Consider the following 22,383-nt stretch of genomic DNA (forward strand, 5'->3'; position numbering starts at 1 on the left):
CATTCTATAATTCATATCACAATATATTTTATATAGAAAAATAAATACAAAACTTTTTATGAAGGTTTCTTTATTGTGTATTTAAGAGTCCAGGTATCAGAGTATTTTAATTTCTTTAGTCGAGAGACCCCAAGTTATTGAACCCGTCTCCCCACCCTAAAGAGCTTAGACTTGACACGACTAAGTAGGGCAGGGGGCACTACATAAAGTGGTGGCCCGTTAGGGGAATCTCTTCTTTCCTCTGGTACCCTAAAAGAAGACATAAAACTTTGTTTAATACCAAGTTGATTGTGGAAAAGAAAATTAACCCCTTCCTGCACTTATTTGTAAACTCTTGAAGCATGTCTTTCAGAAGTAACCCTCTTTTTCAAACTGAACTTACCAGTTGGTGTAGTGAGGTAGGGATTGCCCCAAGTCATGCGCTGCTGCTGACTGGAGTACCAGCAACTACTGAAGTGGCAAAAATCGAGGAAGCAGCTCAGAGTGTAAAATCCTTTGGAAGAGTGCGTGTTCGAGATACCAGGCATGGACTCAACTCAACTACTCTGTTAGTGTTATGCGAGAGTAGAGAAGTCGTTGACGCCACACACTGTCCTACCCAACTGCTGCATGGTGATGGTGAGGAGGCCTGGGAGATTGTTGTTTCCACTGAAACTGACTCACGACCTGCCGCCCCTGTAGAATTCACCAATAAGCTGTCAAAATTTCTCATGGATGAGGGAAAGTCTATGACTGACTTAGAAGCTCTGTTTCCTTCCCTTGGTTCCAATACCAGTTCCCCTGAGTCAATTATTCGTGCTGTGGGTGAGATCCTAGAGAAAGCAGTGAGACCACAAAGTGACAGCAATGCTTACCGTCGTTTACGTACCTTCTTGGGCACTGTTCACACCCCCGCAGGAGAGGAAACCATGGAACATTGGATCGAGCAGGCCAGAATAATGATAACAGATTGTGACTGCTCTGAGAAAGAAAAACGTCAGATTATTGTAGAAAGTTTGAAGGGACCAGCACTCGAAATCATAAAAGCTGTTTGTCTTTCTAGTCTGGATACCAGTGCCCTGCAGTACCTGGAAGCCCTGGAAAGCACATTTGGATCCTCCGAGTCTGGAGAAGACTTGTATTTTGCTTTTCGACTACTATGCCAGTCTCCTGGAGAATCCTTATCTGATTTCTTGAGACGGATGGAGAAATCTCTGGCCAAAGTTGTTCAAAGAGGAGGTTTGTCTTCGGCCAATGTTGACAGAGCAAGAGTAGAACAGCTGATCCGAGGAGACGTTGAATCAGACATGATGCTCCTGCAGTTGCGACTAAGGGAGAGAAAAAAGCGACCACCTACTTTCTTGAACTTACTAAATGAAATACGTGAGAGGACGGACACATTGCTATGAAATGTCAAGCTCCTGAGAACTCCACTCAAGTGATCAATAAGCTAGTCCACTCTTTAATACCAGTGTTGGTGTCTATGCTGAAATATTTGTAATATGGGGATTAGTTACTCAGTAAAATGTAGTTGTTATTTAATTAAAGAAGTGAATTGTGATGAGGTTTTTGTGCAGCACTGCAGCTTGTCGTGTCACTGTGTGGATAACGAGCGCAGTAATACACAGCTGTGTCTTCAGTCTGCATGTTCTGTCCCTGTAAGGTCACAGAGTTACTGGAAGTGTCTCGAGAGACCACAAACTTGTCTTTAAGTGAATCTTTTTGATGACTATTTCCATCATGATACATGGTGTTGATCCATTCTAAAGCTTTTCCTGCAGGTTGTTGAACCCAAGATGTTCCAAAGTGGTTGCTACTATCAGTGATAGAAGCTCCAGATACTTTACAGGTGATGGTTAAAGTCTCTCCTGGCTTTATAAGCAGTGAGTCTGGCTGGATGAGCTCAGTAGCACAGAACACATCTGTAAAAAGAGAAAAAGAAAAGGTGGACATGTCGAACTGAAAGGATCAGATGAAATAATAAAGCTTCAATCCAAACACTCACAGGGGGCGAGAGCCAGCAGCAGCAGTGGAGCTGAAGCAAACATGTTTGTGTTGAAGGAAGACTAATGAGAAGTGTTTCCTCTCTAGATCAGAACGCTGCTAATATTACAAGAGGAGATGCAGATTTGCATAAACATTACAGAGAGGCTGTGTTGAGTGCAGCTCTGCAGCTGTTAATCACACTCACACCCCGTTTCATCTCCATATCAATTTAATGTGGAAAATAATTCAGCTGTTTGTTATTATTAATAATGATATGAACGTGTTGTGATGTAATTAACGCTTCCTGTGAGGGTCAGATTGAAAACTGATCTATTTCCAGTTCCCTCAAATTAATCTGAATCTCCACCATAATCCATGAAAATGATAATAATTAGATAAACGATCCTTTATGTGGTTATCAGTCATGTGTAGGCTGCACTCTAGAGAATTACATTAACACAGAAATGATTCTCATGTCTGCAAATTTCCTGCTTTCTGTTATGAGAAGGTGAATATGAACATGGCTGAAGCTGTTAAAGCAAACTTACAGTACAGAGGTACAGTTAGACTACGGAGTTCACATATCCAACCCATTCCAGAGCTTTCCCTGGTTTCTGTCTGATCCAGTGCATGTTGTACTCAGTCATAACAAAGCTGTGTATCTTACAGATCTTCACAGTTAAAGTTGAGATATTTAATTCATGAAGTTACTGCTACAAACCTGAAGATAATTATTTTCTAATAATCAATGGCACTGATTACTGTGATCACTTTTCCCCTTATACAGCAGCAGTCTGTGAACGGTGACAATTTATTTATTAATTAAAGAAGAATATGTTGAACTCTATTTACGTTTAATGTTACAGTTAATGTCATGGCACTTTTGTGAAATGTATGTGTTCAATAATCACTAAAGTCAGACATTTTTCTGTAAATGTTATTTATTTCCCTTTTGGTTCCTCTGTAAGAATATGACTATAAGAGACAATCTCAGTGTTCATTGTGTCACAGAAATACATAGAAATTGTGGAGTATCTAGATCTGACTGAGGATATGAGAATATGTTGTACTTTAATGAAACGATGTTACAGTATATTTGTTAAGCTGTAGCGCCACCTGCAGATCTTGTGAAAATGGACTCTACATTGAATATCCTTTTCTCTTTGACCACATCTGGGATTTTGGACAATTGATTAACATGTTTGTACCACTATGGTTTCTAGCACAGTAATAAACAGCAGAATCCTGGACACTAAAGCCAGTCAGCTGCAGATACACCATGGTTTTAGGAGTTGTGTCTGGTTATTTCCAAATGTCCCTTAATGTGTTTGTGTATATTGTTTTACTGGCATCATACCAGATAGCCACAATCCATTCTAGAGCTTTTCCAGCTTGTTGTCTGGTACACAATTTCTCACACGTTTACACAAATTCAAATTTGTTGATGTGATTATTATTAGACAAAGACTCTACAGTATATAAAGTTCAGGTAAGTGATCATAATAGTCTTTAGAGATATAATAATCGTCAGGTCAAGTCAAGTAATATGGATTTAAATCAACAATATTAACATAAACAAATAACTAGCTTGAAATGTTTTGGGATAATTTGTGGGATATATATATATATTTTTGTTACACTCACAATAAAATACATCTTTCACACTTTCTCGTATATGTTCAAACAAATTCTCATTTGTGTTGTGATTTTTATTAGTCAAAGCCACAAAGGTCTATAAAGTTAAGGATAGTGATATGATTATAATTGTCTTTATGATCACAAAAAGTTTCAAGCTAGTTATTTGACTAAATTATTAGTGTTTACTTAAACCCATAATAAGACAAAGTGAATATTCATAATATTCATTTATTATTCTGTTTAATTTATAACCTTACATTATAACAGCATTATAAAATACATCTTGTCATGTTACTGAGAAACCTCACAACCACAGGAGGATGTAGTTACATAAATTATATATTTGTCCAACCTGTGTTTAACAACCCAAATAACTAATCACACATTATGGAAAGAGTGAAAAAGAAGAGAAAATGTAGATATTTGTCTGATAATGACTGATACTGAATGAGTCTCATACAGAATGCAGTTTGTTGATTCACTTTTTTTCACTTTATTTGTTGAGCTCTGCTGCCTCCTTCAGTTGTTTCAGTTATTGAACCTCAGACTATGAGAACAGACTGTGTGTTAAACACAACACACTGCTGGAAACATGCTGTATTATTCCTGAATCCACTCATTAAACACTGATTCCAACTGCTGGTTAAAAATTCTGTAAAATGAAGGGATTAATAATGGTTCAGGATAAAGACTCTTTCAATAATGTTTTCTTTTTTATTTAAAAATGACTTTGTGTGACTGTGTTTTAAAATGCTGCAAAGGATTCTGACTTCATTCCAGTGGAAGAAAGTGAAACTGTGACTGAGATGATTTATTAGTTACACTGAGAGGATGTCTGTAACATGTCTCATAAGGTTTTTGTAAGAGGAATCCACTATTCTGTCTCACTGTGTGTAACGAGCGCAGTAATACACAGCTGTGTCTTCAGTCTGCATGTTCTGTCCTCCAATTGTTATTGTGTTAGTAGAAGTGTCTCTGGAGATGCTGAACTTATTTTTCAGTTTCTCACTGTAAACTGTACCCCCATCACTCCAGATGCGTCCAATCCACTCCAGAGTTTTTCCTGCAGGTTGTCGAATCCAAGCTGTATAATAGCTCGTAACTGAATATGAAACCTTGCACTGGATGGAGAGACTCTGGCCTGGCTGGACTGTCATGGAAGCAGGCTGAGTCAGTTCCTCACCATGCACATCTGTGGAGGAAAACACATGGTGATATCTCACACAATATATGCTGCACCTTTATTCTTCATCTAGTAAATGAATGAATTTGATAAAGCACTCACAAGAAGCAGCTGCCAGCAGGAGCAGTAGAGATGTAGAGAACATGGTGTGTGTTGTTTGGACTGGAGTCTTCTCTGTTCTCCAAAGTTTAACAGACACCATCACATCATATAAATAGAGTGAGATCCAGCTCTGACACTTGGATTTGTTTATCTGCTGATGATGGGAGGAGAATGTATCTGAAACGTATTTAAATCATGAGGAGGACATTCATCTGCTCTGAATTTATAATGGAAAGCTGCCTTTTTATCAAATACTGTCATTTTCCCAAACCAGAAATCTTAGTCTCAATGTAGTAAACAAGTAAACAAAGAGAAAATATTTAGTTTAACTAATCTGCTAATTTTGAAATCATTATTCATTTATTATCTCCTCCTTGAACCGCCACCTTATTGTGGTGGAGGGGTTTGCGTGCCTGAATGATCCTAGGAGCTATGTTGTCTGGGGCTTTCTGCCCCTGGTAGGGTCTCCCAAGGCAAACAGGTCCTAGGTGACAGGCCAGACAAAGAGCGGTTCGAAAACCCTTTATGAAGAAAATAATAACAAGGTCCGTGACGTCGCCCGGTATGGCGCAACCGGGGCCCCACCCTGGAGCCAGGCCCGGGGTTGGGGCTCGCATGCGAGCGCCTGGTGGCCGGGTCTTACCCCACGGGGCCCGGCCGGGCTCAGCCCGAAGGAGCGACGTGGGGCCGATCTCCTGTGGGCCCACCACCTGCAGGAGAAACCGTAAGGGGCTGGTGCATTGTGGATTGGGTGGCAGTCGAAGGCGGGAGCCTCGGCGACCCAATCTCCGGACATGGAATCTGACTCTAGGGACATGGAATGTCACCTCGCTGGGGGGGAAGGAGCCTGAGCTGGTGCGGGAGGTTGAGAGATACCGACTAGAGATAGTTGGGCTCGCCTCCACGCACAGCTTGGGCTCTGGAACCCAACTCCTCGAGAGAGGCTGGACTCTCTACTACTCTGGAGTTGCCCGTGGTGAGAGGCGGCGGGCTGGTGTGGGCTTGCTCATAGCCCCCCAGCTCAGCAGCCATGTGTTGGAGTTCACCCCGGTGAACGAGAGGGTCATTTCCCTGCGCCTTCGGGTCGGGGAGAGGTCTCTTACTGTTATTTGTGCTTATGGGCCAAATGGCAGTGTAGAGTACCCGACCTTCTTGGCGTCTCTGGAAGGGGTGCTAGAAAGTGCCCCGACTGGGGACTCCGTCGTTCTACTGGGGGACTTCAACGCTCACGTGGGCAGCGACAGTGACACCTGGAGGGGCGTGATTGGGAGGAACGGCCCCCCCGAACTGAACCCGAGTGGTGTTCTGTTATTGGACTTCTGTGCTAGTCACAGTTTATCCATAACAAACACCATGTTCAAGCATAAGGGTGTCCATCAGTACACATGGCACCAGGACACCCTAGGTCGGAAGTCGATGATCGACTTTGTGGTTGTTTCATCTGACCTCCGGCCGTATGTCTTGGACACTCGGGTAAAGAGAGGGGCGGAGCTGTCAACTGATCACCACCTGGTGGTGAGTTGGGTCCGATGGCAGGGGAGGAAGTTGGACAGACTTGGCAGACCCAAACGTACTGTGAGGGTCCGTTGGGAACGTTTGGCAGAGTCTCCTGTCAGAGAGATCTTCAACTCTCACCTCCGGCAGAGCTTCAACCAGATCCCGAGGGAGGTTGGAGACATTGAGTCCGAGTGGACCATGTTCTCCACCTCCATTGTTGATGCAGCCGCACGGAGCTGTGGCCGTAAGGCCTCCGGTGCCTGTCGTGGTGGCAAGCCCCGAACCCGGTGGTGGACCCCGGAAGTAAGGGATGCCGTCAAGCTGAAGAAGGAGTCCTATCGAGCCTGGTTGGCTCGGGGGACTCCGGAGGCAGCTGATAGTTACCGGAGGGCCAAGCGAGCTTCAGCCCGGGTGGTTGCAGAGGCAAAAACTCGGGTCTGGGAGGAGTTCGGTGAGGCCATGGAGAAGGACTATCGGTTGGCCTCGAAGAAATTCTGGCAAACCGTCCGGCGTCTCAGGAGGGGGAAGCAGTGCCCTGCTCACACTGTTTACAGTGGGAGTGGGAATCTGCTGACTTAGACTGGTTACATCCTCGGACGGTGGAAGGAGTACTTCGAGGATCTCCTCAACCCCACCAACATGTCTTCCATTGAGGAAGCAGAGGTGGAGGGCTCGGTTGTGGACTCGTCGATCCCCCAAGCTGAGGTCACTGAGGTAGTTGAGAAGCTCCTCAGTGGCAAGGCACCGGGGGTGGATGAGATCCGCACTGAGTACCTTAAGTCTCTGGATGTTGTGGGGCTGTCTTGGCTGACACGCCTCTGCAACATCGCGTGGCGGTTGGGGACAGTGCCTCTGGACTGGCAGACTGGGGTGGTGGTCCCTCTGTTTAAGAAGGGGGACCGGAGGGTGTGTTCCAACTATAGGGGGATCACACTCCTCAGCCTCCCCGGAAAAGTCTATGCCAGGGTACTGGAGAGGAGAATTCGGCCGATAGTCGAACCTTGGATTCAGGAGGAACAATGCGGGTTTCGTCCTGGTCGTGGAACACTGGACCATCTCTATACCCTCACCAGGTTGCTGGAGGGTTCATGGGAGTTTGCCCAACCAGTCCACATGTGTTTTGTGGATCTGGAGAAGGCATTTGACTGTGTCCCTCGTGATGGCCTGTGGGGGGTGCTCTGGGAGTATGGGGTCCGGGGCCCTCTGTTAAGGGCTGTCCGGTCCCTATATGACCGGAGCAGGAGTTTGGTTCGCATTGCCGGGTGTAAGTCAGACTTGTTCCCGGTGCATGTTGGACTCCGGCAGGGCTGCCCTTTGTCACCGGTCCTGTTCATTATTTATATGGACAGGATTTATAGGCGCAGTCGGGGGCCGGAGGGAGTCAGGTTTGGGGACCACAGGATTTCGTCTCTGCTTTTTGCAGATGATGTTGTCCTGTTGGCTTCTTCAAATCAGGACCTTCAGCATGCACTGGGACGGTTTGCAGCCGAGTGTGAAGCGGCGGGGATGAGAATCAGCACCTTTAAGTCTGAGGCCATGGTTCTCAGCCGGAAAAGGGTGGCTTGCCCTCTTCAGGTTGGTGGAGAGTTCCTGCCTCAAGTGGAGGAGTTTAAGTATCTTGGGGTCCTGTTCACGAGTGAGGGAAGGATGGAGCGGGAGGTCGACAGGCGGATCGGTGTATCTTCCACAGTGATGCGGTCGATATACCGATCTGTTGTGGTGAAGAAAGAGCTGAGCCGCAAGGCGAAGCTCTCTATTTACCAGTCGATCTACGTTCCTACCCTCACCTATGGCCATGAGCTTTGGGTCATGACCGAAAGGACAAGATCCCGGATACAGGCGGCCAGAATGAGTTTCCTCCGCAGAGTGGCTGGGCGCACCCTTAGAGAGAGGGTGAGGAGCTCAGTCACTCGGGAGGAGCTCAGAGTAGAGCCGCTGCTCCTCCACATTGAGAGGGGTCAGCTGAGGTGGCTCGGGCATCTGTTTCGGATGCCTCCTGGACGCCTCCCTGGGGAGGTGTTCCGGGCATGTCCAACCGGGAGGAGGCCCCGGGGAAGACCTAGGACACGCTGGAGGGACTATGTCTCTCGGCTGGCCTGGGAACGCCTCGGTATTCCCCCGGAAGAGCTGGAGGAAGTGTCTGGGGAGAGGGAAGTCTGGGCATCCCTGCTTAGACTGCTGCCCCCGCGACCCGGCCCCGGATAAGCGGTAGAAAATGGATGGATGGATGGATTATTCAATTATACTCAATTATCATGGCACTGAGCTCTTTTTCTAGCTTTCAGAACATCTGCTTCCATATTTCTCAATCTGTCATTTCAGCACAATTCTTTAATGCATTTAACAATGGACTTTGTCTCAAAGCAGCTTTACACAAATAGTTAACATTTTAGCTAATTCTGGTTTTCCAATGATCAATTAACAAAAAATAATTTGGTGAGATTATATGAAATTTTTTTTTTTTTTTCACTTTAATTGGTACATTACCAAAAAATATGTAATCAAAATATACAATGTTCATATTTCACATTTTATTACATGGGATTCTTATTAATTATTAGATGTAGATTGAGGAGTTTTTGGATGATTTTTGTTCATTCAGGATGAAGAGTTAAAGCCTGAGTGCTGAGTGTGAATGGATGTTGTTCTTTATAATAAATGTCTTTTGCAGACACATTTCATTTCAACTAGTTAAAAAAAGAGACCATTATTCCTAAGTAAAGTTTTATATATTTATTTTATTAATGCCAGTGTTGGTGTCTATGCTGAAATATTTGTAATATGGGGATTAGTTACTCAGTAAAATGTAGTTTTCTCTGTGCGGTTCACGAGCGCAGTAATACACAGCTGTGTCTTCAGTCTGCATGTTCTGTCCTGTTAATGTCACTGTGCTGCTGGACGTGTCTCTGGAAACCTGAAACCTGCTTTTCAGTTTCTCACTGTAGTAAGTGTTACCATTACCACATATCTCTCCGATCCATTCCAGAGTTTTTCCTGCAGGTTGTCGTATCCAGTGTGTACAGTAGGTGTTATCAGTTACTGAATATCCAGACACTTTACAGGTCAGAGTCAGTGACTGACCAGGAGTTAATACTGTGGATCCGGTCTGGATCAGCTCAACACTGTGAACACCTGTTAAAGAAAAGTTATTTTAATGATGTAAAAGTGTTGAGTTGTATTTTATGTGATATTTTAACACCCCCCACTTGTACTCAGGTTGTGTTTATAAACAAAAACAAAAAAATAGAATGAATATGGACCCTTGTCATACAGATATCAATCTCCAAAAAGAGCACCTGCAAACCTATCCAGTTTTAACTTATTTACAGGTTTGGTCATTACATCAGCAATCATGTTATCGGTGGAACAGTACATCAAAGTTATCCTTCCCTTACTTACAATAGACCTGATAAAGTGGTACTTTATGTTTGTGTTTACATCTCCGTCTGTTTACAGGGTTTTTGGCAAGAGCATTTGTTCCCTGATTGTCCTCATGTACTATAGTTTGTGTGTACTTGTAGTTATCTATACCTCCCAGTAACTGTTCTAGGTATAAACACTCTTGTATGGTTGAAGCAAGTGCCATGTATTCTGCTTCACATGTAGAAAGTGCCACAGTTGGCTGCTTTCTGGTTTTCCATGATACTAGAGAACTGTTTTGGCTTAAACTGACACAGTAACCGGTAGTACTGCGTCTGTCACTGGTATCAGCTGCCCAGTCAGCATCACTGTAGGCTTGTATACCTAATTTTTCACAGTCATTTCTCTAGCTCGGTGACCTTTGGTACCGCACTTGAAGCATACTATCTCGGCGTCGTCTTTGCTCCAGTCACGTACGCTCGTCTTTGCAGGTCGTCGTCCAGCTTTTCCTTGAATCTTCATCACACTGTCGCTCGACTCAAATGCTTTTATCTTTTCTGTTTCTTCAAAATTACATAGTTTAGTCTTGAACTCAGCAAACGTGATTTTAGCATCTGTATGTGCCACGTGTATTGCAAATGGCTTAAAACTCTCCGGTAATCCCTTTAAGACCATAGCCAATAGTAGTCCATCTCCTAACGTTTCACCTGCGTTACGCAGTGCTGTGATGGTGATCTCTGCTCTGATGATATAGTCCATTACACTCTCATCGTTTGCTTTTTGTAGCGACGTCAACATAGTGTACAAGCTGATTATGCGGGGCTTTCCCTTCCCTGCGTAATACCCTCTCAGTATTTCCAGAGCTTTTCTTCCATTGTTGGGCGCATCTCTCATAACTAACGAGAGGCTTTTGTCATCTAACAGTAAAATCAATTCAGCATATGCGTCAGCTTTTTTCTTTGCATCCGCTGCTATCTCAGCTTCCGACTGCGGTTCATTTAACACTGTGTCTTTTAATCCTTATAAATGAAAATGTCCCAACATTTTGGTTTCCCAAAGTTCATACTTAGTCTCATCTCCATCGAACATCAGTCGAGGCAAACTGTGCATCCTCCGTTGTTCCGCCATGTTAGCACGCTGTCCGTCGCGACTTTGTAAACGATGGAAAACAACAAACTTTTACGAACAACTCCTGGGCCCATAACCTGTTGAGTTGTGCTATAGCACTGTTGCAGCTAGCGTTGTATTCGGATGGCAAATGGATGACAGAGACAGGTTGCCTTTAGCCTTTCTAGGCATATTTATTTTTCACCGTCTGCACATCAGTCTCACCGTCAGACAGTTCAACAACATAAAAAAGGAAACCGTAACTTCTTTAGGACAAACCAATTAACGCAAACGCGTTTACTTAATTAACCCATACCCTCAGTGCCCCCTTGTGACCTACTCATTCACACAGCACAGAACTGCACAGCATCACAACAACACCCACAACTGAGGACATATTTTAACAAAAATCAAAAAGCTTTAAGGAACCAAAACTGTATTACATGTCAAATGTAAAAACACTTACAGTGTACGGCTGCCAGCAGCAGCAGCAGTATGGATGCATAGAGACACTCCTTATCTTAGGGTAAACATGGGATAAATTCTTATATGTACATAAATATAAATGAGAAAACCGCCTCATCTTTTTAAACATCCTCATCTGCAGCTTGAGTTTACTGTATGTCTGAAACAATAAGAAGCTTAAGGCAGTTGTTAATGAGTAAGTTTATACACTATCAGGTGTTTTCAGGTGAATCTCTAATAAGAAATTACAGAAATTTTTATCCATTCAGAAAAGGACCCTTTATTTCTATTCATTTATAATTCTGTTTAATTTAGAACCTTACATTATAACAGCATTATAAAATACATCTTGTCATGTTCCTGAGAAACCTCACAACCACAGGAGGATGTAGTTACATAAATTATAGTGATTTATTTGTGCAACCTGTGTTTAACAACCCAAATAACTAATCACACATTATGGAAAGAGTGAAAAAGAAGAGAAAATGTAGATATTTGTCTGATAATGACTGATACTGAATGAGTCTCATACAGAATGCAGTTTGTGGATTCACTTTTTCTCACTTTATTTGATGAGCTCTGCTGCCTCCTTCAGTTGTTTCAGTAATGCAAGCTCGGACTATAAGTCTGTGTTTTTGTACTGATGTCTAAGGGGAAGTATCACTGTGTGTGTCGGGCTCAGTAATAAATTGCAGTGTTTTCTGTCCTCAAGTTGTTCATCTGCAGATACACCTGCATCTTACTGTCATCTCTGGAGATGGTGAAGCGGCCCTTAACAGCATTAGAGTAATATATGGTACTGCCGTGGATAGTTGCAAGAAATTCCAGTCCTTTTCCAGGCACCTGTCTGATCCAAGCCATGTAATAGCTACTAAAGGTAAATCCAGATGCTGTGCAGGTCAGTTTATGAGACTGATCAGGTTTGATGGTCACAGGATCAGACTCGATCAGTGTCTGACTGCAGGAATCTGAAATAGAAGAATATTCAAAGGTAGGAATTAACATTAAAAATTACTTACAAATATTTTTTAAATTATGTAATAAATAATACTTACATTGAATGCAGATTGCTAGAGTAAAGTAACACAAAACTCTGCCTAGTCCCATCTCAAAGAATTAAAATGGTTCCTGCTGCTGTAAATGAACACAAACTGCTACTATGTTGTTGGGCTGAATGTTTCAGCATAAATGGTTCAAACACAGGATTTGGTTTGCATGACACACCCACTAGAGATATAAAAACATCATGTGTTTCAGACAAAACATTGCTGTGTTGAGTGCAGCTCTGCAGCTGTTAATCACACTCACACCCCGTTTCATCTCCGTATCAATTTAATGTGGAAAATAATTCAGCTGTTTGTTATTATTAATAATGATATGAATATGTTGTGATGTAATTAACGCTTCCTGTGAAGGTCAGATTGAAAACTGATCTATTTCCAGTTCCCTTAAATGAATCTGAATCTCCACCATAATCCATGAAATAGATAATAATTAGATAAACGATCCTTTATGTGGTTATCAGTCATGTGTAGGCTGCACTCTAGAGAATTACATTAACACAGAAATGATTCTCATGTCTGCAAATTTCCTACTTTCTGTTATGAGAAGGTGAATATGAACATGGCTGAAGCTGTTCAGCTATTATTATTAGCTATTAATAGAGGTACAGCTATTATGGGGAACAGAAATGGTGTCACTTGGCCTTTAGAGAGTCTGAATGCTGCAGAAACATATTTAACAATTCAATAAAACATTACAGGCTTTAAAACAAAATGTTAATGAGCCCTTTAATAAACACAGAAAGTAGATAAATGATAACAGGACATGTGACTTGTTCAAAATAAACTCTGTGTGAAAATGTGTGTCTGGTTTTTGTACAGCTGCTTCCTCAGCTCCAGTCACTGTGGCTTGTCGGGCGCAGTAATAAACCGCAGTGTCCTCTGTCCTCAGACTCTTGGCCTCTAAGTACTGTGTGCTTGCTGAGACGTCTTCTGTAAAGGTGAGCTGGTTCTTCACAGACTCTGCATATGATCCTGCATTATTGCCTGTGTTCATCCAGCCAAGCCATTCCAGAGCTTTCCCTGGTTTCTGTCTGATCCAGTGTATGTTGTAGCTTGTCATTGAATATCCGTGTATCTTACAGGAGATCTTCACAGTTTCTCCAGGTCTCTTTACCACAGCAGGAGACTGGTCCAGTCTGATCTCATCACTGCTGACACCTAGCAGATAAAACATAACAAACATCATCATAAACACAGTCAAGTTATTCTGAGGGAATAAATATACAGTACAGAAGTCTCAGGTACCTTTGGTTAACATTATAACAAAGATGTAATACTGAGTGACCCTCAGCCCCATCATCATGCTATTTGATTCAGTCGTGTGACACAAACTTCGGGTGAGCAAGAGGCTGTTTTTTTATAACGGTGAATTTGCATAAACACACTTCAGCTGTTAGATTTCATAGTTTCATGAATCCTTCTCAAAAACAAGCAGCTGCCGCCCCCTACAGGTGCAGATACAGAAGATTATAATGTTCTGGCTGTTAGTAAAAAAAAAAAAAACTTTCACATGGACCAACAATGAAAATATATATTTTTTATCAGAATGGTTTAAAAGATAGAAAACACTCAGATACAGTATCAGCAGTAACATAGTTAAATCATTTGGTTTAATTAATTAGTTAATTGGGAAATCAATATTCGTCTCAATGATAATTTAAAAATGAAAATCTACTTCCTCGGTTCTCAGTCTGTCAATGCAATTCAATTTGTTTTTTTTTAGCACATTTAACAATGTACATTGCTTCAAAGCAGCTTTACAAAACAACAGAATCACACACACACACACACACACACACACACACTCATCCTCACTTGGTTGACACAGGACAATAAATAATGTCAATGTAAATAATATCCTTTCTATAACAGTTTGTAGACAGTTTGTCACAATGTGAAATATAGTCAATAAATATTAGATATATTCAGGTAAATTAAATAAATATTATATCAGTATAAATGTCCAGACACTGTGATCTTGTCATGTGTCTATAGTAAGTCTGTGTTTTTGTACTGATGTCTAAGGGGAAGTATCACTGTGTATCACGGGCGCAGTAATAAACTGCAGTGTCTTCTGTCCTCATGCTGTTCATCTGTAGATACACCTGCTTCTTACTGTCGTCTCTGGAGATGGTGAAGCGGCCCTTGACAGCATTGGAGTAATTTATGTTACTACTACTGTAGATGCTTGCAACCCATTCCAGCCCTTTTCCAGGTGCCTGTCTGATCCAAGCCATCCAGGAGCCACTAATGTCTAATCCAGATGCTGTGCAGGTCAGTTTATGAGACTGATCAGGTTTGATGGTCACTGGATCAGACTCGATCAGTGTCTGACTGCAGGAATCTGCAATAGAAGAATATTCAAAGGTAGGAATTAACATTAAAAAATAATTTTAAATGTTTTTTTAAATGATGTAATAAATAATACTAACATTGAATGAAGATTGCTAGAGTAAAGTAACACAAAACTCTGCCTAGTCCCATCTCAAAGAATTAAAATGGTTCCTGCTGCTGTAAATGAACACAAACTGCTGCTATGTTGTTGGGCTGAATGTTTCAGCATAAATGGTTCAAACACAGGATTTGGTTTGCATGACACACCCACTAGAGATATAAAAACATCATGTGTTTCAGACAAAACATTGCTGTGTTGAGTGCAGCTCTGCAGCTGTTAATCACACTCACACCCCGTTTCATCTCCATATCAATTTAATGTGGAAAATAATTCAGCTGTTTGTTATTATTATTATTATTATTATTATTATTATTATTTCATTTTATTTTATTTTTTATTTTTTTGCTGCACAAAAACCTCTTATTAATAATGATATGAATGTGTTGGGATGTAATTAACACTTTCCTGAACTACACTGAACACTGTAAACAAACCGTGTAACCGAACATGACGTTCATTCTGGTATAGGCTGAAACCCTCTAGAGGCTTTATCTGACGAATCCAGAGAGAAAGAGCTGAGAAGATTCTAGATCAGGTGTTTTTAAATCCTAAAGAAGATTTGTAATCTCTAGTGAGCAGAAGCTTTTATAATCAAAAGTCTAAAATAATCTGCTTCAAGAAATGGAATCAGGAGTGAAGCAGGTGACTCGTCTTCTCTAAATTGCCCCTCGGTGTGAATGAGTGTGTGAATGTGTAACATGACCAGAATGTACGCTCAGTGTTCCTGGGATGGACTCTGGAGCCTGCACTCTGACCCAATAAAACACTTCCTAATGATGACCGAGTGACTGAATACATTACCCTGATTATTGTCTCGTGACACTGAATGATTATATGATTAGTTACAGTATATATATCCTTACACCTCTAATTCCAGTAGTTTTGTTCTCTATTAATAAGAGCACAGACATTTGTTCTCTTCTGGACTCCTGAACACATAAAACCTGCAGATGCAGACGGGGAAAATGAGCTGCAGTTTATTTACAGAGTCAATCAAAGAAATGGAATATGAACATGTCTGAATCTGAACTTCGGGTGAGCAAGAGGATGTTTTTGTATTATAACAGGGTGAATTTGCATAAACACACTTCAGCTGTTAGGTTTCATAGTTTCATGAATGAATCCTTCTTGAAAACAAGCAGCTGCTGCCCCCTACAGGTGATTTTTAATTCCAGGAGTTTGTAGTAGTGATGCTGCAGTAAACATCTACATTTCAGTTTGATCTCTCATCAGATTCTGTGCTGCTGAACAGACTCTGTGTTTCTAAATTCAGGAAATGAACCATCGACCTGTAGTGTTCCTGCAGCTGGCATCACAATCAGGAGGAATAAATGCATATATAGAGCTGATTTATCTCCAGTCAAATACGTAAATACTCCATGGAGGTGTTCAACCCACAATCACATGCTACTTACTGGATAGATAAGTGGATGATAAGGTACTATGTAAATCTCTACAACAGAATTTTTCTCTATCAGGGAAAGAGAACCAAATCAAATCATTTTAAGAAGACACCTCCTTACAAATTTCCTGTTATCATGTTCATTATTACAGCTAGAAACAGTCCTTCCCTCAACATTTGTCCTGAAACTGTGGAAAATGTAGAAACTTTTCTGTCCTGAAGACTTTCTCATGCTGTAAATAAAGTCACAGCTTTAACCCTGATCTCGCTCTGACACTGGAGACTCCTTCCAACAACACGAAATAAACATTCTCTTTACAGAAATCTTCATCATATCAAACACTGCAGATATTTTATCTTCTAATTAAATGTTCACAAACAATTTGTAATTCAATATCTTCCTAATTGTTTGAGAAGCTTGATGTATGAGGTGTTTGGAATGTAGGGATTAGTTACTCAATAAAATGTAGTTATTTAATTAAAGATGTGAATTATGATGAGGTTTTTGTGCAGCACTGCAGCTTGTTGTGTCACTGTGTGGTATACGAGCGCAGTAATACACAGCTGTGTCTTCAGTCTGCATGTTCTGTCCTCTCAGTGTCACCGTGCTGCTGGAGGCATCTTTAGAAATACTGAACTTGCTTTTTAGAGACTCTTTATGATTCTTGCCCCCACCCCCCCAAATGTTGTTTATCCATTCCAGAGTTTTCCCTGCAGGTTGTCGAATCCAAGCTGTGGCATAGCTGTTATCAGTAAGTGAGTAACCGGATATTTTACAGCTGAGGATTAAAGAATCTCCAGGCTTTAACATCACTGAGGTGTCCTGAGTGAGCTCTACTGCACATTCCACATCTGAAAAAAAGACATGTCACAATTCCAGTCAAAAATCTATGTACAGTAGGTTATAACTGCAGGCATTTACTAGCAGCTCTGAGATCATTAGTGAAGTGAAACTCACAGGATGAAGCTGCCAGCAGCAGCAGAACTGGAAGGAACATCGTATAACTAAAAGCAGTGCTAAACTCTCCAGAGCCCACAGTGACCGTGGCTGATATTTCTCTATATGTAGCTGTAAGGGGAACATTTTACATATTCATTTGCATATTGTTATGCTGGTCTTCTATTTAGCCCATCACTGTGGATCAACTGTAACATCCATAATGACATTCTGTTGTTTTTTTTTTCCAGAAACTGTAATTGTTCAGGTGAAACATGCAGTCCTCTAGATGTAAAGACCTCCTCATCTCATAAACATCTCTAATCTGTGATTATAAATCTACAAAATTTGGAACCTTAAGAGATATTCTCATGTGAATTTATGTGAAGTAAACACACTCTTTATATCAGGTGGTGGATGCAGGTGCTGATAATTTATTGTCAGATGTAACAAAACACATGAAATTGTGTAATTCTGCACTCTTTGGTTCTACTGTGACATGAAATTACTGCTTCAAAAATTAATGGCACTTATTACTATGATCAATTTTCCTCTTATACAACAGCAGTCTGTGAACGGTTCCCATTTATTTATTAATTAAAAAAGAATATGGTGAACTCTTTTTACGTTTATACTAACACTTAATGTTGTGGAACTTTTGTGAAATGTATGTATTCCATAATCATGAATTGAAAGTCGACTATTTTTCTGTCAGTGTTATTTATTTCCCTCATTGTTCCTGTAAGAAAGATTCCTCCTCGCACTTGCCCTTTATCTCTGCAAAACAATAGGAGCACTGAGAGAACAAACCACACGAGTGAAATCAAATCTGGTTTATTCCAAACAGCTGCTCAAAGAATAATAAAATAATCTGAAACCCTGAAATCTGAAGGAAAGTCTAAAACATTCCTTTCGACAGAGAAAGAGAGATGTGGAAAGAAAATGAAATAAGCACAAAAATTAATTACCATAAAGAAAATTCATTTCAGCAGTTCCTTTGTGGGAATTTGTGTATATGTGACAGTATCAGTGTTCATTGTCTCTCAGAAACACACAGAAATTGTGGAGCATCTAGATCTGACGGAGGATATGAGAATATGTTGTAATTGAGGAAACCTAAACTATTACAATATATTTGTTAAGCCTTAGCACCACCTGCAGATCTTGTGAAATGGCTTCTATATTAAATGCACTATTTTCTTTTACCACATCTGGGGAAAGATTTTGGATGGCTTCAGTCTGCATGTTCTGTCCTGTTAATGTCACTGTGCTGCTGGACGTGTCTCTGGAAACCTGAAACCTGCTTTTCAGTTTCTCACTGTAGTAAGTGTTACCATCACCACATATCTCTCCGATCCATTCCAGAGTTTTTCCTGCAGGTTGTCGTATCCAGTCTGTACAGTAGCTGTTATCAGTTAATGAATATCCAGACACTTTACAGGTCAGAGTCAGTGACTGACCAGGAGTTAATACTGTGGATCCGGTCTGGATCAGCTCAACACTGTGAACACCTGTTAAAGAAAAGTTATTTTAATGATGTAAAAGCAAAAAGCTTTAAGGAACCAAAACTGTATTACATGTCAAATGTAAAAACACTTACAGTGTACGGCTGCCAGCAGCAGCAGCAGTAGGGATGTAGAGATCATGGTGTGTGTTGGAGCAGAAGAAGTAAAAGCTCTTGGTCTTTGTTGCTTAAATATATAACAGAGGAGGACATTTGCATAGAGACACTCCTTATCTTAGGGTCAAAATGGGATGGATTCTTATATATATAAATAAATATAAATGAGAAAACCTTCTAATCTTTTAAACATGTCTGTATTTTTTATAGATATCTTTCACTGCAGCTTGAGTTTATGTTTGAACCAATAAGAAAGTAAGTCAGTAAGTAAGTCACCTTTATTGTCACATCACCACAACACATGTGCCATGGTGAGTGAAATTCTTGGGAGCGTGATCCAGAAATTGCAGAACCATTCACATACAGTAGTTAAGAAACAGAAATTAAGAACAGTTTACATACAAGTGAAAAATGTGCAAAATGCTCATTACCTGGTGAAATGTGCAAATGTGGAAAAGATGCAATGTGCTCATACATAGTCAGTACACACAGTGTACTACTAGACATATTTACAATGCACTACACATTTTATACAATATGTGGCTGGCAGTTCGCATGACCCTTTTCAGGGCTTTACGGTTGCCAGCGGTGCTGTTTCCAAACCAGGCAGTGATGCAGCCCGTCAGGATGCTCTCTATAGTGCAGGTGTAGAATGTTCTGAGGATGCTGGGGCTCATTCCAAACTTCCTCAGCCATCTCAGGAAGAAGAGGCGTTGGTGTGCCTTCTTCAGTACTGCGTCAGTGTGTATGGCCCAGGTGAGATCCTCACTGATATTAACACCCAGAAACTTGAAGCTGCTCACCCACTCCACAGGTGTCTTGTTGATGGTGATGGGTCTGTGTTCTCTGCTCTGTCTCCTGAAATCTACCACCAGCTCCTTGGTCTTGTCAAGGTTGAGAAAGAGGTGGTTCTCCTGACACCATGTAGTCAGGATGCTCACCTCTTCACTGTAGGCCATCTCATCGTAGTCGGTGATCAGGCCTATCACTGTTGTATTGTCAGCGAATTTGACGATGACGTTGGAGCTGTGTGTGGCTGTAAGAAGCTTAAGGCAAGTGTTAATGAGTAAGTTTATACACTATCAGGTGTTTTCAAGTAAATTTATAAAAAGAAAACTCACAAAAATTATTATTCATTTAGAACAGGACCCTTTTATTTCTGTTCATTTATCATTTTGTTTAATTTATAACCTTACATTATAACAGCATTATAAAATATATCTTGTTTTGTACTAAGAAACCTCACAACCACAGGAGGATGTAGTTACATAAATTATAGTGTTGTTATTTGTCCAACCTGTGTTTAACAACCAAATAACTAATCACACATTATGGAAAGAGTGAAAAAGAAGAGAAAATGTAGATATTTGTCTGATAATGACTGATACTGAATGAGTCTCATACAGAATGCAGTTTGTGGATTAAATTTTTTTCACTTTATTTGTTGAGCTCTGCTGCCTCCTTCAGTTGTTTCAGTTATTGAACCTCAGACTATGAGAACAGACTGTGTGTTAAACACAACACACTGCTGGAAACATGCTGTATTATTCCTGAATCCACTCATTAAACACTGATTCCAACTGCTGGTTAAAAATCCTATAAAATTAAGGGATTAATAATGGTTCAGAATGAAGACTCTTTCAATAATGTTTTCTTTTTTATTTAAAAATGACTTTGTGTGACTGTGTTTTAAAATGCTGCAAACGATTCTGACTTCATTCCAGTGGAAGAAAGTGAAAGTGTGACTGAGATGATTTATTAGTTACACTGAGAGGATGTCTGTAACATGTCTCATAAGGTTTTTGTAAGAGGAATCCACTATTCTGTCTCACTGTGTGTAACGAGCGCAGTAATACACAGCTGTGTCTTCAGTCTGCATGTTCTGTCCTCCAATTGTTATTGTGTTAGTAGAAGTGTCTCTGGAGATGCTGAACTTATTTTTCAGTTTCTCACTGTAAGCTGTACTCCCACCAGTATGGATGTATCCAATGTACTCCAGAGCTTTTCCTGCAGGTTGTCGAATCCAAGCTGTATGATGGCTCGTAACTGAATATGAAACCTTGCACTGGATGGAGAGACTCTGGCCTGGCTGGACTGTCATGGAAGCAGGCTGAGTCAGTTCCTCACCATGCACATCTGTGGAGGAAAACACATGGTGATATCTCACACAATATATACTGCACCTTTATTCTTCATCTAGTAAATGAATGAATTTGATAAAGCACTCACAAGAAGCAGCTGCCAGCAGGAGCAGTAGAGATGTAGAGAACATGGTGTGTGTTGTTTGGACTGGAGTCTTCTCTGTTCTCCAAAGTTTAACAGACACCATCACATCATATAAATAGAGTGAGATCCAGCTCTGACACTTGGATTTGTTTATCTGCTGATGATGGGAGGAGAATGCATCTGAAATGTATTTATATCATGAGGAGGAGATTCATCTGATGGAGGATGTGTGGGTTTATAAACTCAACTTTCAACAAGATTTTTTTATTTGGAACGCTGTCTTTGACGTTGTAAACATCTTACAATATTAATATTCTCACAATGTTAATGCTATAATTGATCTAAACGATAACTTCTAAGATTTCTAAAATACACAGATTATTGTAGTTAAATCTCAAGCAGTTTTGCAGAATCACAATAATCAAATATCTGTCTGGTGAGTTAAATGAAGCTGGAGAACGATTAGAATGTTTAAAGTGAGAGAGTTTCTTTACAAAGACTGACATCTAGAGGCACATAAACACACAGACAATTATAATTATAATGTAAACTTAAATTGTGAGTTACACCGACATCCACTTCAGCAAGCTGCACAAACACTTTGGAATAGATTGGTGTTGTATTAAAGAACCTGAATATGAACATGTCTGAATCTGAAACTTGGGTGATGAAGAGAATGTTTTTCTATTATAACAAGGTGATTTTGCATAAACCAGGGCTGCCAACTTTTGAGTTCAGCTTAGAGTGAGATTCTGGGGGCGGGGCTTTGGCTATGGGCGAGGGTCTTATGGAGGGGCTTGGTTTGGTGTGGAAAAAAATACAAACACAAAATCCTTGCATTAGCAGAAGTGTATTAAGTATATACTGATTGTCAAAGTATTTGGTATCTGTACAGAATTCCTTGGGAGATTTACATTACATTTAACGTTCACAAACATTTTACAGAAATAGGATTAACATGTGATTGACATGTTCACAGATTAACGTGCTCTGTTGTAAGTGCTGGTGGCTGATTTTGCAGCCTTAATCATTGATTTGGATGTCATTGACTTGACATTCTGTTCTTAGAAAACAATATTTAACATTAACTACTAGGCAGGTCCAGATATTTGTCATCTGGAAATGCTTTTGTACTGTTTTTAATAATAAATTTATGTAAAATAACTGCTCAGTGATGCAAAACTAACACCTCTGCTAATGCTAACTTAATTCTATATAAACTATATAACAGCATTGGCCTATTAGTTACTAGCCTAAACTGGACTTAAGTAAAGTTGGCCGCATATTCACAGATTGGAGATTCCCGGGTCAATAATATGGGAATTATGGGAATAATATGGGAATATGGGAATAAATTGTGT

General features: G+C 40.7%; 1 protein-coding gene and 2 gene segments (V, D, J or C); 1 reads left to right on the top strand and 2 right to left on the bottom strand.

Moving 5' to 3' along the window:
- Positions 1-341: 341 nt before the first annotated feature.
- On the top strand, positions 342-1,388 carry LOC125138854 (paraneoplastic antigen Ma1 homolog). The gene has a single exon (XM_047801127.1). It carries the CDS (start codon positions 342-344, stop codon positions 1,386-1,388), a length of 1,047 nt encoding a protein of 348 aa, XP_047657083.1.
- An 11,651-nt stretch (positions 1,389-13,039) lies between these two features.
- Positions 13,040-13,697, bottom strand: LOC125138665. The segment is given in 2 exon segments: positions 13,040-13,539; positions 13,627-13,697. Coding segments are annotated over 2 exon segments (543 nt in total).
- Positions 13,698-16,716: 3,019 nt separating this feature from the next.
- On the bottom strand, positions 16,717-17,274 carry LOC125138855. The segment is given in 2 exon segments: positions 16,717-17,090; positions 17,197-17,274. Coding segments are annotated over 2 exon segments (414 nt in total).
- Between the last annotated feature and the right edge of the window lie 5,109 nt (positions 17,275-22,383).

The sequence above is a fragment of the Tachysurus fulvidraco genome, chromosome 15 (genome assembly GCF_022655615.1).
Source record: "Tachysurus fulvidraco isolate hzauxx_2018 chromosome 15, HZAU_PFXX_2.0, whole genome shotgun sequence".
Taxonomy (NCBI): Eukaryota; Metazoa; Chordata; class Actinopteri; order Siluriformes; family Bagridae; genus Tachysurus; species Tachysurus fulvidraco.